Source organism: Hyperoodon ampullatus, assembly GCF_949752795.1.
Source record: "Hyperoodon ampullatus genome assembly, chromosome: 1".
Taxonomy (NCBI): domain Eukaryota; kingdom Metazoa; phylum Chordata; class Mammalia; order Artiodactyla; family Ziphiidae; genus Hyperoodon; species Hyperoodon ampullatus.
In genome coordinates, this window is record NC_136914.1 from 118,212,486 (window position 1) to 118,231,277 (window position 18,792).

Genomic DNA, 18,792 nt, shown 5'->3' on the forward strand with positions numbered 1-18,792 from the left:
AGGTTCATCTGTGTTGTAGCATATGACAAGATTTTTTTCTTTTTTAAGTCAGAATAATATCCCATTGTATGTGTATCCCACATTTTCTTTATCTGTTCATGTCATTCACACTTAGCTTGCTTCCACATGTTGGCCATTGTGAATTATGTTACAGTGAACATGGATGTGCAGAGGTCTCTCTGAGATCCTGTTTTCAATTATTTTAGATATGTATGCAGAAGTAAGATTGCTGAATCATATAGTAGTTCTATTTTTAACTTTTTGAGGAACCTCCATACTATTTTCTGTAAGAGAAGCACCATTTTACAATCCTACCAACAATGTGCAAGTGATCCAATTTTTTTACATTCTCACTAAACAGTTGTTGTTTTATTTTTTTTTTTTTTTTGCATTACGTGGGCTTCTCACTGCTGTGGCCTCTCCCGTTGCGGAGCACAGGCTCTGGACGCGCAGGCCCAGTAGCCATGGCTCATGGGCCTAGCCGCTCCGCGGCATGTGGGATCCTCCCAGACCGGGGCACGAACCCGCGTCCCCTGCATCGGCAGGCGGACTCTCAACCACTGCGCCACCAGGGAAGCCCAGTTGTTATTTTTTGATAGTGCCTATTCTATAGGGTATGAGGTAATAGTTTGTTGTGGTTTTGATTTGCATTTATTTTCCTGATGATTAGTGATGATGAGCATCTTTTCATATACTTATTGGCCCTTTGTATATCTTCTTTGAAGAGATGTCCATTCAAGTCCTTTGACCATTTTTTAACTGGGTTATTTGATTTTTTGTTAATGAGTTATAGGAGTTCTTTATATATTCTGCATATTAATCCTTATCTCATATATGGTTTGCAAGTATTTTCTCCCTTTCTGTAGGTTGCCTTTTCACTCTGTTGATTGTTTCCTTTGGTGCACAAAAAGGCATTTACTTTTAAATATTCATCCAATCATTCTTTTGGAGAACAGAACAAATTTACCACTTCAACGTAATGTTAATTGTAGACGGAAATCTGAAGATTAATTTCTGTGCAAGGTTTTAGACAGCCCTGGATAATGCTGATCTGGAGGGTCAGGATCAGAGCTTGGGCTGCTGGTAGTAGCTAGAGCAGTACTCGGCTGGAGAACATTTGAATCAATTGGAGACTTGCATTTACCATAAACTCTGAAAGGGGTCCTGCTAAGAGTGTGGAGAGAGAGTCAAGGAGAGGGAAATAGACACACTTCTGAGTAAGGGAGCCACGTTACCCAGAAGTCATAGAGCTGTATCAGTATACAGGGCAAGTCTATGAAGTCTTGGCTTCATGATAGGCATAAGCTAAGGAACATGCTTTTATCTTAGGTCTAGGCAAAGCATCTCAACAGCTGGATGGATCAGGTAGTCTTCACAAGGACCCAGCCAGGGAATGAATATAGGGCTGTTTCCTTTCTGCCCTAGTTATAAGCATAGCCTTCATGGTGTGGCTCATAGAGCCTCATTAGTTCTAGTGTAGACTGTAGATTGTCCAGAGTTATTTAGCGTATAACAACAGTATCATCAGGCGTAATTAAAGACCAGTTCAAAGTGTGTACCTTTAGAATTTTTTAAAATTTGGTTACTTCCAAATTTGGCAACAGCCCCCCCCAGATTTACTCACTATCAATAATGAGTTAGGAAGCTGAAGGAAACACTTCTAATCTGTCATTAACAAACACAAATGTTGACCAAACATGGTAGAGGAAAGACAAAATTATTTTTCTGTTCTTCCTATATAAAATTATATTACAAAATTATTGTTATATGAAGAAGCAGTCAAAGAATATGCTCCTGCAAAACATAGGGGGAAAGTATTACAGAGCTGTGTCAGGCAGCTAACTATTGCTTTTTCTGGATTTTATGGTATTGTCAGTTTTTAAAACTTTCTATTTGGGGGCTTCCCTGGTGGCTCAGTGGTTGAGAGTCCGCCTGCCGATGCAGGGGACACGGGTTCGTGCCCCGGTCCAGGAAGATCCCACATGCCGCAGAGCGGCTAGGCCTGTGAGCCATGGCCGCTGAGCCTGCGCGTCCGGAGCCTGTGCTCCACAATGGGAGAGGCCACAACAGTGAGAGGCCCGCGTACCACAAAACAAAACAAAACAAAACAAAAAAACTTTCTATTTTGTTGCGATTTCTCATTCTGAATAAATACTCACTTTCAGAATTTAAAAAATCCATATATATATATGTATATATACACACACACACATATATATATGTATAAAAATACACTTAATGTTTCAGGGAGAGAAAGCAAATGAACATTGTGATAGTAAATACAAACAAGTTGGATCAAAGGCAGTATAAATATAAACATGTAATAAAGAAATAGCTCTATTGTAGATTGGAAGATCAAATCTTAACTAAAAATTGGACAGCTATTTTAGTATTTCAAAAGAGGATGCTAATTTGAGCATTAAAAAACAGTGTGATTAAAAAACAAAACATTTTTTGTTGAATTCAAAAGTGATATACACAAATACTATGAGTTTGAAATAAGATTTTCTTTCCTAATTATTTTTTTAGCTGTGTTGTTTTGTTTTTGTTGCTAGTTGTCTGTTTGCTTTGGCACTGCTCTATTTTAGTACTATTTTTCAGGCCTCAATCAAGTTTTCATACTTGGCCTACCTCGTCTTCCAATTTTTTGTTTGTTTGTTTGTTTTGTCTTCCAGTTTTCATATGTCTTTTTCTCTCAGGGCACCTTGGCCCTGTCTTATAAAGAGAGAGGCCTTCGTTAGAATAGCATGATTAAGTCTATCAATTCCTTGGCCTTTTCATTATTCATTTCCATCAATAATGGCAGGAAAAACAGCAAGACCTGCAACCCAAGGCAGTTAATTTTGCTTTTTGTTAATGACTTTGTTGAAAGGTTATTTGGGCTAATAAAATGAGGTGAAGATTATCTTTCAGTAGTAGTTATCTATGTAAGATTCCTTTTTCTCTATTACTGTGGATAATTTAAGATTGATTCAGTATGGGAGAAGCATTTTAAAGCACCTCAAAAGGATGCTAACTACTGTTTGAAACTGCACACTTAGTAATTGTGCAGAGAATTCTATTATTTGGACTTAAAAGTAAATTAATCCAAAATGCAGAATTTCTACATTGTCTAACTTTTTTCAGTTTAGTACATCTTGTTCTAAAATTATTTGATTAAATGCTGCATACAGAAATTAGCATTGAAATCTGTACATTTTTAATAATGCTCTTTGAAACTAAATTATTTGTAAATAGTTAATATTGATAATGTGTTTCATGTGTTTCTTTTTCTTTTTATAAACATTTATTTTTGGCTGTGTTGGGTCTTTGCTGCTGTGCGTGAGCTTTCTCTAGTTGGGGTGAGCGGGGGCTACTCTTCCTTGCGGTGCACATCCTTCTCATTGCGGTGGCTTCTCTTGTTGCGGAGCACGGGCTCTAGGCCCGCGGGCTTCAGTAGTTGTGGCACGCAGGCTCAGTAGTTGTGGCTCATGGGCTCTAGAGCACAGGCTCAGTCGTTGTGACGCACAGGCTTAGTTGCTCTGTGGCATGTGGGATCTTCCCGGACCAGGGATCGAACCCATGTCCCCTGCATTGGCAGGCGAATTCTCAACCACTGTGCCACCAAGGAAGCCCCCTTATGTGTTTCTTTTTTTTTTTTTTTTTCTGTGGTACGCAGGCCTCTCACTGTTGTGGCCTCTCCCGTTGCGGAGCACAGGCTCCGGACGCGCAGGCTCAGCGGCCATGGCTCACGGGCCCAGCCGCTCCGCGGCATGTGGGATCTTCCCGGACCGGGTCACGAACCCGTGTCCCCTGCATCGGCAGGCGGACTCTCAACCACTGCACCACTAGGGAAGCCCTAAGATTTACTTTTTCAGACAAATTTAATCTTTGACCCTCAATATATACACAGTGTTAAACTGATGTATTGCATATCTTCTAAAAAGCATGCAGCATGTTTTTCAGTAACTCTGTGCTAATCGGTATGTGTTTCTTTTCTCAGCAAGGTGTTTGGGAAACTCTGCTGGCAGCCCTAGAAGTCCTCCTCAGAGCGGATCACCAGCAGCAGATGTTTAATATTAAGCAGTTGCTGAAAGCTCGAGTGGTGCATCACTTTCTACTGACTTGCCAGGTTTTGCAGGTACTTTTCATGTAACTTTACTTCTGGAGATATTTTCTGCGATGATTTCTGTTTAATAACTCAACGCTATGGACTCGGATTTTTGAGGGACTTTCAGTGAGGTTATTTTCTGTCTGCCCTACTTTCCAGGATCCCTTCTTTCAGCTGATAGTATTGGAGTTTTTTTTTTTTTTTTTTGAGGTATACGGGCCTCTCATTGTTGTGGCCTCTCCCGTTGCAGAGCACAGGCTCCGGACGCACAGGCTCAGCGGCCATGGCCCATGGGCCCAGCCGCTCCACGGCATGTGGGATCTTCCCGGACCGGGGCACGAACCCGTGTCCCCTGCATCGGCAGGCGGACTCCCAACCACTGCGCCACCAGGGAAGCCCCAGTATTGGAGTTTTTTAACCCCTGCCTCTTGTAGCTTGACCTTTCCTAACTCAGTTACAAAAGAGCAACTACTAAATTCCAGAGATATTTCTTTATGTTGGGGTAAAATAATAATTTTGTAGTCTCTTGGACATCAACAGTAGTGATATTTTAACTTGTTCCATATTCCTTAAATAACAAGTACCAGTATGTGTTGTTTTAATAAGTGCATATTTGTTGAAGATCTGTTATATGTACTAGAATTAGTATACTGAAAATATATCAAAAATATTATATTAGGGCTTCCCTGGTGGCGCAGTAGTTGAGAGCCCGCCTACCAATGCAGGGGATGTGGGTTCGAGCCCTGGTCCGGGAAGATCCCATACGCTGCGGAGCAGCTGGGCCCGTGAGCCATGGCCGCTGAGCCTGTGCTCTGGAGCTCATGAGCTGCAACTGCCGAGCCCGCGTGCCACAGTTACTGAAGCCCACGCGCCTAGAGCCCGTGCTCGGCAACAAGAGAGGCCACTGCAGTGAGAGGCCCGTGCACTGCAACGAAGAGTGGCCCCCTTTCATCATAACTGGAGAAGGCCTGTGAGCAACAACGAAGACCCAATGCAGCCAGAAATAAATAAATAAATAAATTTTGTTAAAAAATTTTTGTTTTTGTTAAAACTATTTGTTAAAAAAAATTATATCAAAAAGTGGCACTAACTTCACCAGTCACGTTGTAGGGCCTGTGCTGCGGCCTGGCTTCTAGTTCAGTTATTTTCTCTGCCTTCACAGGTGTCTGGTTTTAGCTTGGTTGATGTATTGAACTATTTTTCAAGTTAGTTTGATTTTTCAGGGTCTGAGGCATATATTAGAACTCCATCAAGTCAGATAAGGACAGATGTTCCATGGGATCAGTAATCGTTTCTTTGTTTTAAATGCCTTTGTTCCAGTTGCTTCTTATTTTACTTGGGATAAAATCCAAAATCTGTGACAACTTCTGTAACAAGGCTTGTAGGATCTAGCCACCGCTCCAGCCGCATCTTATACCACGGCAGGCCCACCCCACCCCCAGCCTTGTTTCCCTTCCTTAAACAAGTGAGCCTCTTTCCCACGGCAGGGCATGTGATGTTCTTTCTGACTGAAAACTTATCCATCCCATTCTTTTCATCTGGCCAACTCCTGCTTATCCTTTGTGCCTCAACTTAAAATCGCCTTCCTGAGAGAAGCCTTCCCTGCCCTTTCTGTCTAAATTAACCCTTTCTCCTTCCTGCACTTACTCTCACTCTGCCCATATACGATTTGCTAGTTTTATGTCATTTAGGACATTATGGTTTATTTCTCTCTGCAAACTTCCTGAGGGCAGGGATAAGGTTGTTATAGTTTGTTGATCACACTGTAATCCCAGTACCTGAAACACATAAGCACACAATAAATAATTTTTGAATGAATGAATTGTGAAAAAAACAAAACAAAAGCATTTAATGCCTTTCTTGGTCCCTGTGGTAAATGAGACTATTGTCTTCAGGAATACAATACAGTGATCTCTCAGACCCCTTGCTTACTGAATGTTTTATGTTTCATCTATGGGTCAGTTTTCCTCTAACTCACTTTCTTTGTCTATCCATTTTGAAACTTGTTGGCCAGTTTTAAGTGAGTTCATATGACAGTGTGAAGTTCTTATTCAGTCTTTCCATGTCAGAAAAGTGACACTTATCAACCTGGAGATTTCAATAAGTATTCTCACTTCCATTTTATTTATAAAAATGCTAGAAAAATTCAGGTACCAATTTCTTTTAATGAAAGTATATTTCTTCACCCTTCTTTATTCAGAGAGCCTGTTTGTCAAATTAACAGTTATTTATTAACGATAGCTTTATGTTAGGTATTGTGAGAAGTATATAGAGAATGGAACTTAGTCTTTGCCTTTAAGGTATTTGAGTGTAGTTAAGGAAGATTAATAAATTGGCAGTATATTGGTTGTGAGGTAGTCTCATTAGTCCATGAGTACAGTGTAAAGAACCTGTAGGAGATTAAAAATGGGAGTGTAAAAGTAAGGAGCGGCCAAAGCAGTCTTGAGGGAAAAAAAAAAGGAGCTGGAGGAATTAGACTCCCTGACTTCAAACTATACTACGAAGCTACAGTAATCAAGACAATATGGTACTGGCACAAAAACAGAAATATAGATCAGTGGAACAGGAGAGAAAGCCCAGAGATAAACCCATGCACCTATGGTCAACTAATCTATGACAAAGGAGGCAAGGATATACAATGGAGAAAAGACAGCCTCTTCAATAAGTGGTGCTGGGAAAACTGGACAGCTACATGTAAAAGAATGAAATTAGGACACTTCCTAACACTATACACAAAAATAAACTCAAAATGGATTAAAGACCTAAATGTAAGGCCAGACACTATAAAACTCTTAGAGGAAAACATAGGAAGAACACTCTTTGACATAAATCACAGCAAGATCTTTTTTGATCCACCTCCTAGAGTAATGGAAATAAAAGCAAAAATAAACAAATGGGACATAATGAAACTTAAAAGCTTTTGCACAGCAAAGGAAACTATAAGCAAAATGAAAAGACAACCCTCAGAATGGGAGAAAACACTTGCAAACTAATCCACGGACAAAGGATTAATCTCCAAAATATATAAAACAGCTCATACAGCTCAATATTAAAAAAAACAAACAACCCAATCCAAAAATGAGCAGAAGACCTAAATAGACATTTCTCCAAAGAGGACATACAGATGTCCAAGAAGCACATGAAAAGCTGGTCAACATCACTAATTATTAGAGAAATGCAAATCAAAACTACAATGAGGTATCACCTCAAACCGGTCAGAATGGGCATCATCAGAAAATCTGCAAACAACAAATGCTGAAGAGGGTGTGGAGAAAAGGGAACGCTCTTGCACTGTTGGTGGGAATGTAAATTGATACAGCCACTATGGAGAACAGTATGGAGGTTCCTTAAAAAACAAAAACAGAACTACCATACGACCCAGCAATCCCACTACAGGGCACATACCCAGAGAAAACCATAATTTAAAAAGACACATGCACGCCAATGTTCACTGCAACACTATTTACAATAGCCAGGTCATGGAAGCAACCTAAATGCCTATTGACAGGTGAATGGATAAAGAAGATGTGGCACATATATACAATGGAATATTACTCAGCCATAAAAAGGAACGAAACTGAGTCATTTGTAGAGATGTGGATGGACCTAGAGACTGTCATACAGAGTGAAGTAAGTCAGAAAGAGAAAAACAAATATCGTATATTAACGCATAAATGTGGAACCTAGAAAAATGGTACAGATGAACTGGTTTGCAAGGCAGAAATAGAGACACAGATGTAGAGAACAAATGTATGGACACCAGGGGGGGAAAGTGGCGGGGGTGGTGGTGGTGGTGGTGGTGGGATGAATTGGGAGACTGGGATTGACATGGATGCACTGATGTGTATAAAATGGAGAACTAATAAGAACCTGCTGTATTAAAAATACAATTCAGAGAACAAAAGTAAGGAGCAAATAATGGAGGAGATGTAAAGGCAATTAATAGGGCTTGGTTCTGCTTAAATAGAAGCTGCAAAAGAAGTCAAATATATAATGTAAAATTTCAAGCTGGGAGACCAGAAGAATGGTTGTATCATCAAAGAAAGCAGCATTGAACACGAATTGAGCAAGACTTGAGCATTCTGCTTGTGAGATTACGGTGGGATGCTCAGCGACACTGACCGCCAGGCCCTTGGATGTGCAAGATTGGAGCTGGGGAGAGAGTAGAACTTGTTTGCATTGATGTGTTCGTGAAGCCATGGGAATAGAGAAGCACTACAGGATACACAAATGTAGTGAAAGGATCATAGGGAGTTGAGGTTTGCATCTCGGAAAATAACCATTTTCAGGGCATGAAACAGGAAAAAGGAGCTGTTGGGAGAGATATAGAAAGAATAGTCCAAAAGAAAAGAGTAGTTGAAAAGGCAAAGAAGTACCAGGAAGCCCAGCAAAGTGAAAGCCAAGCGTGGGCAGAGGGAGGAGAACCTGCCCAGACAGAGGTGGTCTCTCGAACCAAATAAGGTAGAAAGTTCCAAGAAAATGTGGTCCGACAAAAGGCCATCAACTTTGAAATTCTTAATGGCTTATAAGATTTCAGTGGAGTGAAGACGGCAAGAACAAGATTTCTGGGGACTTTAGGCAGCATGTGTGGTGGATCCTTGGAAGCAGTGAGAATTTAAAAGTGTTTTTATTAAAAAGTCCAGCAGCAGAAGAAAAGAGAAACAGAATGTTAACAAAAACTTCCCAACAGGTCAAGTTAAGGGATTTTTTTTTTTTTAATGAGATAGGATACCAGTGACTATTTGTAAGGAGTCAGTGGAGAGGGCAAGATTGAAGAAACGTAAGCTGGGATGAACTTAGGAATGAATAATCGAGGTTAGGAAGTCACAAGGGGTGCGATTTAGAAAAAAGACAAATGGCTGTGGCAGAAATAATGCTGAATTGCAAGTTAGGACACCTGTATTCTTGTCTTGGCTTGGCTACTTGGCCATTGTGAGATCTTGACAAAGGGGGTTTGTGCTTACTTTTGTAGACTCGGTGTTCTCTTCTTAAATCTGAGCTAGTAAGACTAAACTGTGTCAAAGTTAACATCTAGATTTTACGTTTTCTGATTGAGCAGTACACAGGAGCAAATGAAGAAGAGTGGATTTAGAGATATATTGTATATTTGGACAGACAGGAAACATGAGGAGGTTTACCTCTGGTAGCCTTGATCTAGAGGCCAGCTGCTACCTATTGGGGAGGTTAGGGTTGGAGAATATAAATAGTTTATTTATATCCATCTTTAGTTTTGGTAATTACTTGGCATTCTGCCAGGTCTCATTATTCCAGGCAGTAGATGATGCAGTAGAAAGAGATCAGAGGTCTGAGTCTGAGTTAATGGCTGCACTACTCTGACATGTTTTCTATGTGGTTTAAGTTAGTCATATAACCACTTTGGGCCTCCGTATTCTAGAAATGATGGATAAAACCTCTCAGAGCTGTCGTGAGAAATAATTTTGTAGACTGGAACATAGTGTATTCATGTAATCAGGTTTGTCTATCAAAAATTTTCCCTTCTGAACCCATAGTAGTAGTAGCAGAAGTAGTAGTAGTAGTAGTGATAAGAGTACTAATAGTAGCTAACATTTATATGGGGACATTGGTTTTAATGAATTTTAATAGCAGGGTTGCTTGAATTGAGAAATAGCAACTCAATTGTATGGTAAATATGGTCAGTCTGGAGTCGTAAACCAACACAGTTCTATCTTAAACAGAATTCTCTTGCTTCAATGAGAAATGTTAGTTAAGTTGACAGTTCTCTTTAAACCTAAAGAGAGTGTTTATTTTTTTCAGGAACACAAAGAGGGTCAGCTTGCATCCATGCCCCGAGAGGTTTGTAGATCATTTGTGAAAATTATAGCAGAAGTCCTTGGGTCTCCTCCAGATCTGGAATTATTGGCAACCGTCTTCAGTTTCCTTTTAGCAGCTCACCCTCCTACCAATACTTACGTTTGCCATAACCCTGCAGGGTTCTACTTTTCTTTGCACATAGGTAGGTATGGTCATTTTTGTTAGGTCTTGGCTGTTTCCACTTTTGTTTCTTCCTTCCCGCTTGATTTGTGTTTGTTTGATATATATTGAACAGCCTCTGTGCTAGAACTAATTACACACTGGGATTGGGACAGGGCAGAGGGCCATAAAATGAACGAGACATAGTCTCTGCCTTCAGAGGGCTTAAATGCCAAGAGGCAAGGGGAGATATATATGCTGAAATAATTATAATAAGAAACAATATCTGGTAAGTACGTAAGAGATGCAAAAGAAGAACTAATTAGATTTCAGAAGAGTTAGGGTTTCATTGGGCAGGTATGGAGAGAGATTTACTAGATTAATATCTGCCATGGGCATTGCAGAATTTAAGTAAAATTTAATAGGTAGATTGGAGAATTAGCATTCCAGGTGAAGAGAATGACTTAAAGGGAGGAAAAATAGAAAGAGAAAGAATAATGAATTTTACCTAATACAGGGAATTTATAAAGGAGTAGTGAGAAATAATACCATAAATATAGTTTGGGACCATCATTTATTCCAGCCCACCCAGGCTCATATTAAATGAGTCCTTGAATGTAAGATCAGAGAATTTGAACTTGTATTCTAGTTGGGGGTAATTGAAGGATTTTGTTTTGTTGTGTTTGTTTTGAGCCAAGGAATATGATGTAAGTAAATTATTACAGTAAAATTCAGTATAGAGAAACCACCTGCATAGAAGTGAGTTGAAGCTCTGGGAACAGATGAGACCACTGAAGAAAAGTGTGGAGAGAGAGAGAAGGAAAAAGGAAGCTAAGGATGGAACTGTTGGTGATATTACTCTTCAGAGGGTGGAATAAGAAAGAGTAAATCTCAGCGTAAAAGAAAGACAGAAGAATCAGAGCTTTAAAAGAACTAGGAAAAGGTGATGTGGTAAGAAAGCAAGCAAGAGTGTATCTGTGAGAAAGCTAGATAGTAAATTTAGAGAGGGAAACTGGTTGTCCAACAGCCATTTTAAGCAATATAATAAGTGAATAAAATGATTCCGTCACAGTAAAAATCCAAGTGAAATTATACAGCATGACTCTGTGTTAGGTTCAGCTAACATTTAGTGAATAAAGCAATGCCAAGATTCTGGTATTACTGGGTTGTTGCAACGATGAGTAAAATGTGGTCGCCTCCCTTAAGGAGTTTACAGTCTAATAGAGGGGAGAGAGACATAAACAGGTAAGTATACCATGTGGAAAGCACAGTGATGTCAGTATTTCATTTTGGGTAGCATAGAGCATGGTGAGGGGATATTTCCTGGAGGTGGTGACGCCTGCTGTGAGTCTTAAAGGCTGAGTAGGAGTTGAAGAGAGAGGCCTTCCAGGCAAAGCGAACAGCTTGGTTTTGCTGAAGTACAATGTAAGCAAAAAGGCTGGTAGAAGGGTGTGGAGACAGATCTTGGAGATTCTTGTAGCGATAAGGAGGCAGCAGAAAGCCACTGGAAGGTTTTAAGCAGAGATTGACATTTGATAGAGAGAAGGCTGGTAGCTATGAGGATTTGAGGGTGACCAGAGGTCCATCACGGATACCATTTAGAAGTCTGAGGTAATAATCCAGGTGAGGGGGATTAGAGCCTGCCTTATAGTGCTATGCTAGGGATGAGAAGAGTTCCAGAAACAGAAATAAAGTCAATGGAGCCTGGAGACTGACTTGACACGGGTAAAGGAAAGGTTGTGGTCAAGGGTGGCTCCTGGATCTGGCATGGGAAATAGGTACTTCTCCCAAATGAACCAGAGAACACAGGAGGGAATTTAGGGCAGAAGGATGACTCAGATTTAGATTTGTTGCATTTGTGATACATTTAAAAAATCAAGCAGTTGAATTTAGAAGTATGAAGCTCAAAAAGGAAGATTAAACTGGAGGTACCAACTTTGGAGTCATATTGGGGCTGTGTAAAAATAGAGAAGACACAGCCTTTCCCTCAAGGAATGAATTGATGAACAGCCTCCTTGGAGAGATCATATTAGCATATAAAAAGTGAACAGTTAGCTGCTAAACTATAGGAATAACTCTAAGTACAGTTAGAATTCGAAGAAAATAGAAGTTAATGTGGCTAGTAATAGTCAACAAAAGAATCTAGAGTAAGAAGTTGTAGAGTGTCCTCACGTATCAAATGTGCATTATTATAAAGGATGCCGTTTTTTCTTTTTGCTTTGAACATCTTCTTGTAAACATTTGTATTTAACGATTTGCTTTTAAAGTTATATTTTTGTTTTATCTTTCTTTAAAATTGTCTGAAAACTTTTTTTGATCCTAGATGGCAAGATCTTTCAGGAGAAAGTACAGTCAATCATGTACCTGAGGCATTCTAGCAGTGGAGGAAAGTCTGTTACTAGCCCTGGATTTATGGTAATAAGCCCATGTGGTTTTACTGCTTCACCACCTGAAGGTAAACAGACAAACAAAAACAATGATGAAAGTATAACCCTTCTGTATTTAGTTCTGAATATTAATAGATAAATAAATTGTACATGTTTTAGCAGCATAATACAACCTGATATTCAGAAAAAATAAATGGAAGGCTAAACTTAAAAATAATAGAATATGTTTAAGGAATCCATTTCACTACTTTCTAATATCAGTAACTCAAACTCAGTATAACAAGTGCCTCTCAGGAGAACTTAGGGAGTGGATGAGGCTCATGCTCTCTTGCTCTGGAATTCTCTCTCCCCTTCTGTCATAGTCATTTGTCTTTCATTAAACTTCTGATTTATTTTCCCATTTTCTTCAAAAGCTTTGTTTGGCTTACTGTCTCCTTTCCACCTGAACTCATTCTAGACGACTTCACTTGCCATGTGAGTGGCCATCCGTACTCCAGCCTTGACCCTGGGGACCGTCCCCTCTACTTTATCTACCAGTCTGCTTGCATCTGTCTTAGACACCATCAAAGAACGCTTCCCACCCCTAAACCTCCCATCTCCCACTCTCTATGACAACTTCCTATCCTTCTGGTTTCTTTATCATCCTCCCAAGTTCCCTCTGCCTGTTTACCCCTTCCAGCCTAGATCCCATCAGCCAATAATTTTATTTCTTCATTTTCCTTGCCCTCTTGGCCTTTTAGCACGCTTGACCTGAAAAAGTTGAACCTTTCCTCAATCTAACCATCCTCACGCTGCTTAGAATTCCTGCCATTAAAAGGGTCTGTGGCATAGTTGGCCTTTTAATGCTGCCCTATAATTTTTCTGTATATTCAGAATCAGTTGCCTCTTCTATCTCCATAGCAAGTATATTCAAGTCTTTAAGCTAACAGTACTTTTCTCTCTTCCTAGCTTGTTCTTAACAGACAACCTCATCTCTATTTTTATAGAGACAAAATAGGTACATGTCTCCTGGTTGTGAACTGACTGTATGTCTTTTCCTTTCCTGACTGCCACCCTCTCCCAGACTGACACATTCCTTCTCCCAGACTGTTAGTCCCACCTACTCTTATCTCCAGCTCCAATACAAATCATTAAATAGGCTGGTAAGAGAGAGACATGGATAGATAGGACACAGTATTGGGTATTAACCTCCAGTTTTCCTTCTCTCCCAAAGTGTTTCAGTTATTCTCTAGCACATTTTATGGCCTTTTATTATAATATTTTAAGGCTATGTTTTAATTAGTTTTATTTGGAATGTCATAGGAAGTGTCATTTTTTAAATCATTGTGCATCACTCTGAAACATTTTCTAGTACAATCATGCCCCCATTTTTTCCAGGTCGTTTGAACAGTCTCTTTTGGCAACCTTATTCCTCCAGCCAAAACCCAGAAATAACTTGGAAAAACTTCTGAGCTACGGAGCTGTTTTATTGCCACAAAGCCTGAGCTCTGAGCAGTTCATTCAGTGCTTGTTTACTTTATATCAGTGCTTCTCAAGTTTTAGCTTGCTGAAAAATCACCTGGAGAGCTGGTTGAAACATAGATCCCTGGGCCCCTGCCTCACACGTTCTGATTCAGTAGATCTGGGGTGGAGCCTGAGAATGTGCATTTCGAACAGTCACACAGCGGTGCTGATCCCCATGCTCCTGGCCCACAGACCATACCTTGAGTAGCATTCACTTATATCCCGTGCACTAAGGCTGAGAGTGATTTTTCTGGTCTCCTCCTACATAGAATATAAGAAGCAGAAAATTCGAGAGCTATAGCAAGAAGAGAAAAAACTGTTTCTTCTCAGTAATAGCAGCAAAAAGTGACTACAGAAAGGGAGGAGTGAGAGAACAGTCTAGGGACATTCAGCGTAGTAATAACAACACCAAGTACAGCTATCACTAACATTTATTGAGCACCTATTATATGGCAGGCACTATGCTAGGTGCATCATGGATATGATCTCACTTAATCCTTAAAGCAACCTTGCAAAGTAGATGTTCTGAACCCTCATTTTACATTTGCAGAAATGAACACTCATCTAATTAAATGATTTACCTAAGCCACCTAACTAGCTGAACTATCGCTTGAATCCTGTTACATCTCGTTGCAAAGCCCACACTCTTTCCACTGTATCAAACTGCATCCTAGTGACTGCTAGCCTGAGGTACATTGAGTTTCACTTAATTCACTTAATTTCACTTCAGTAGCACCATTAATCCTAATAACTTTGAATCACTCAGGCAATATTGTATTTTGTTAAGGAGACAGGTAAAGATACGTATTTTGGGAAAATTTTAATAAAAAGTAGTTAAAAGAAAAATAGTTTCAACCTTAAGAGTTTTTAAGCATTAGTTACTACGATTGTTAGCCTGTATGGGTTCTTTAATATCACTAGATAAATGGGTTATTCCTCTGGTTGGGACCAATAGTGCAGAAAAGAAGTGGGCCTGCTCATAAGATTTTTCAATACTGTTTTTGTGTCTACTCTCACCAGGAAGCAATTCCTCCAGTACTGTTCCACAGCAGATAACTGCCAGCATGTTGCGTTCTAGAAGCCTACCAGCATTTCCTACTTCTTCACCTCAAATACAACCACGAAAATTGACTGGAAGTTTGGGTTGTAGCATTGACAAGTTACAAAACGTTGTAGATAATGATGTTGCTTCCCAACCAGAGAAATGGAGCCCTCTGGGGAGTTTCGAGACACTGAAGAAAGGCAAAGAAGATGCTTTTGTCAGTAGCTGTGAGTCTGCAAAAACGGTTTGTGAAATGGAAGCTGTCCTTTCAGCCCATGCCTCTGTCAGTGGTGTCCCAAAAGGAACATCGGGACTTCCAGTGGTCAAAGTAGATCAGAAAGAGGTGGGAACAGAACCCAGATCAGACGATGACAGCCTTGGGGATGAGTTCTGCCCACGCCGACCTGATTACCTGAAGGGACTGGCCTCGTTCCAGCAAAGCCACAGCACTATCGCAAGCCTTGGGCTAGCTTTTCCCTCACAGAATGGCTCTGCAGCTGTGGGCCGGTGGCCAAGTCTTGTTGACAGGAACACCGAAGACTGGGATAACTTTTTTTCTCTCCGTTATGAGCCAAACCACAAGCGAACTACAAGTGCTCACAGGTACTCACATGGTTTTGTATGCCAAACCCCTCCCCGCTTATTTTTTTTTTTTTTTTACTGTTCTTTGAAGAATTTCTGTACTTGTAGAAACGTCTTTATTATGGGATCTCTCATAATATAACATATATATTAATAACAAACAAAGGTACCTTTCTCCTTATTTTAATACTAGGTGATATTGAATTCTATATTTAACCAAAGGATAAACCATAAATTATTCCTGAAGAAAAAATTATCTTATGGTTTATTTAATTCCATATGGTTATTAGAGAAAAACTCTTCAGTTTAGGGAAATTATACGATTTATTATCGTTCCCAAAAGCATCTCAATGAGCACCGTCAGTGAAACTTTTCACACGATGATGGAAATGTTCACCTGTGCTGTCCACTGCAGGAGACACATAACGCGCTTGAAATGTGGCCAGTGCGGGTGAGCAACTGGATTTTTAGTTTAATTTTAAATAGTTTAAATAGCACAAGTGGCTATGGGAAATCACAGATGTAGAATAGACTAGTGTTTAATAGATGATATACCTAAAAAATACCGGTGATAAAAAGTGACGGCAAGGGCTTCCCTGGTGGCGCAGTGGTTGGGAGTCCGCCTGCTGATGCAGGGGACATGGGTTCATTCCCTGGTCCGGGAAGATCCCACATGCCGCCGAGCGGCTGGGCTCGTGAGCCATGGCCGCTGAGCCTGCGCGTCCGGAGCCTGTGCTCCACAACAGGAGAGGCCACAGCAGTGAGAGGCCCGCGTACCGCAAAAAAAAAAGTGATGGCAAATTTGTTAATCACAGTTAAATCAGGAAACATTTTTTAAACCTTACGCACTTTTGTTTCACATGTAAAAAGTATTATTGCTCATCACAGTTCTTAAGGTAATCATGAGGCACTACTTTCCTCCCTGATCTTGTTTTGGTAAGACTTTCTGGGTCTCTGTTCTAGCGTAACTGAAGACTGTTTGGTCCCTGTATGCTGTGGGCTGTATGAACTCTTAAGCGGAATCCTTCTCATCCTGCCTGATGTTATGCTGGAAGATGTGATGGACAGGCTCATTCAAGCAGATACGCTGTTGGTCCTCGTTAACCACCCATCACCTGCTGTACAACAAGGAGTTATTAAAGTAAGGGTGAATGCTAAATACGTTGTTTTCATTTGGAATGATAAACATATGCGTAATTTAAAATTTGAATGTACATATTCAAATAGACCTGAAGCTTTCTTTTCTTCTTAGGCATATGAACTGATGTAGTTTGTACTTCTTACCCCTACTTTTCTGTCTTATCATCCAACTTTAAGCCCTCCTCCATATATTGATTCATATCAGTATGTTTTTTTAAGTCTGCTACTTACAAGGAACACACAGGTCATTGGAAGTCTCTCCTGCAGTGTAGTATCGTTAAATCTTAGACACTTACTTCAGGTTTCAGCTCAGATGTCACCTTCTCAGAGAGGCCTTTCCTGTTCACCTTTCAAACCAGCTTCTGTCTAGCCCTGCTCCTCACTTGTTCTATAATAGCATCCTAGGTGTGTCTTGTAATTACGTTTTTAATTTGTTTGTGTATTTGGTTTTCTTTTAATCTCCCATACTGAAATATAAGTCCTGTGAGGGTAGGCATCTTGTGTCTAATATATAAAAGGTCCTAAGTACATCGTTGAAAGAATAAATATTTGGTATGAATGGTTCCCATTAGGAGACAACCCAATATTGAAATGGTCTTTAAAGATTCTCATTTTCTTAGTTTGATGTGGGATATTGTTAAATCAGTTGCAACCCACTATTTACTTAGCTTCCATTTCATGTGTAAAACACTGGGCTAGCCGCTATGTGGGATATAAAGGGGAATAAGCCTCTGCATTTAGGAGTTTATAGGCCAGTGGGGAAGAGAGACATATACCCAACTAAGTAAAATGTAAGGACTTGTGTGATGAGTGCTTCAGTGGTAGTATTAATAAAGAAGAATGGGAGCACAGGAAAAGCAAATAATTCTGATGTGGAAACCAGGGAAGGATTCATGCAAAAGGTATATTTTGTATTATGCTGTAAACTTAGAAAGCTTTTTAAGTAGGGCGGTAAAGAGGTGTGTGTTTTGGGAAGAATAGTCTGTCACCACTGTGAGGGAGTGATCGCAAGGGAGAGAGAGGTGGAAGCGTTGTGTTCGCAGGATATCACAGTGGTCCAGGGGAGAGATGATGAGTCCCTGATCTGGGGAAGTGGAAAGTCAAAGGACAGACAGATTTGAGAGACATTCACTGGAATGGAGGTGAGAGACCTTCATAATTACATGTGGGAAATCAGGACAAGAAAAGCCAAAAGTGAGATTAGCCTTAAAGTCTCATAGGATGGTGCTACTGTGCTCTAAGATCAGAACCATGGAAGAAGTGAGTTTGGAAGGAAAAATAATTACTTAGATTGTACACATGTTGCATTTAAGATGCTGGGAAAGGATGGAAGTTTAGGCCTCTGCTCAAGATAAATAAAATGTTAAGAAGTCTAGAAAAATAGAGGTCTGGGATATATATATATATATATTTTTTTTTTTTTTTTCAGAGAAAGCATCATACAGTGTTGACTCATTTTTCTTTTTTCAGAATTAGAATTAGGCACAAATATTCTACTTATACTCAGCTAAGGCTGCCAATCTGCTAGGTGTCCATGCTCAGCTAAAAAGCTAGTTTCCCATGACAAAAGTATTAAGATCTCCAAGACAGGGTCATCATTAGCATTCCATAATAATCAGAGACAAAGTTCATTTTTGTTTTGCTATGGAGGTGGCATTTTTTTGAGCTTTCTCTGTTCTATACAGATGAAATTAAGCAATAACTTACAACTACAAATATAATACACTGTCTGACTTGTATACATTATATAAAATTTTAATATATTGTCTAACTTAATTTTTTCCCTTAGCTATTAGATGCATATTTTAATAGAGCATCTAAGGAACAAAAGGATAAATTTCTGAAGAATCGTGGCTTTTCCTTGCTAGCCAACCAGTTGTATCTTCATCGGGGAACTCAGGAATTATTAGAATGCTTCATTGAAATGTTCTTTGGCCGACATGCTGGCCTTGATGAAGAGTAAGTGGGTTCTTCCCTCCACCAGAATTGGGGATCTTTTGTCTTGCATGTAAAATTTGTTAAACTGACTCTTAACAAAATCACTTGGTCGCTCTTAGAAAAAATCTGCTAAAAGTCATTTTCCAGGTGAATCAATTTATTATTTTCCATATTATATT

At 39.8% G+C, this 18,792-nt stretch overlaps 1 protein-coding gene across 1 annotated transcript in view; it reads left to right on the forward strand.

Moving 5' to 3' along the window:
* The window catches only part of LYST (lysosomal trafficking regulator), a gene marked incomplete at both ends in the record, with an annotated part of 150,969 nt that overhangs the window by 44,660 nt on the left and 87,517 nt on the right, over positions 1-18,792 (forward strand). Inside the window, 6 exons of the mRNA XM_079697574.1 lie at positions 3,983-4,120; positions 9,866-10,064; positions 12,345-12,476; positions 14,932-15,556; positions 16,499-16,676; positions 18,465-18,634. Coding sequence (XP_079553700.1) covers positions 3,983-4,120; positions 9,866-10,064; positions 12,345-12,476; positions 14,932-15,556; positions 16,499-16,676; positions 18,465-18,634 — 1,442 coding nt within the window. The remainder of the gene's footprint in view (positions 1-3,982; positions 4,121-9,865; positions 10,065-12,344; positions 12,477-14,931; positions 15,557-16,498; positions 16,677-18,464; positions 18,635-18,792) is intronic.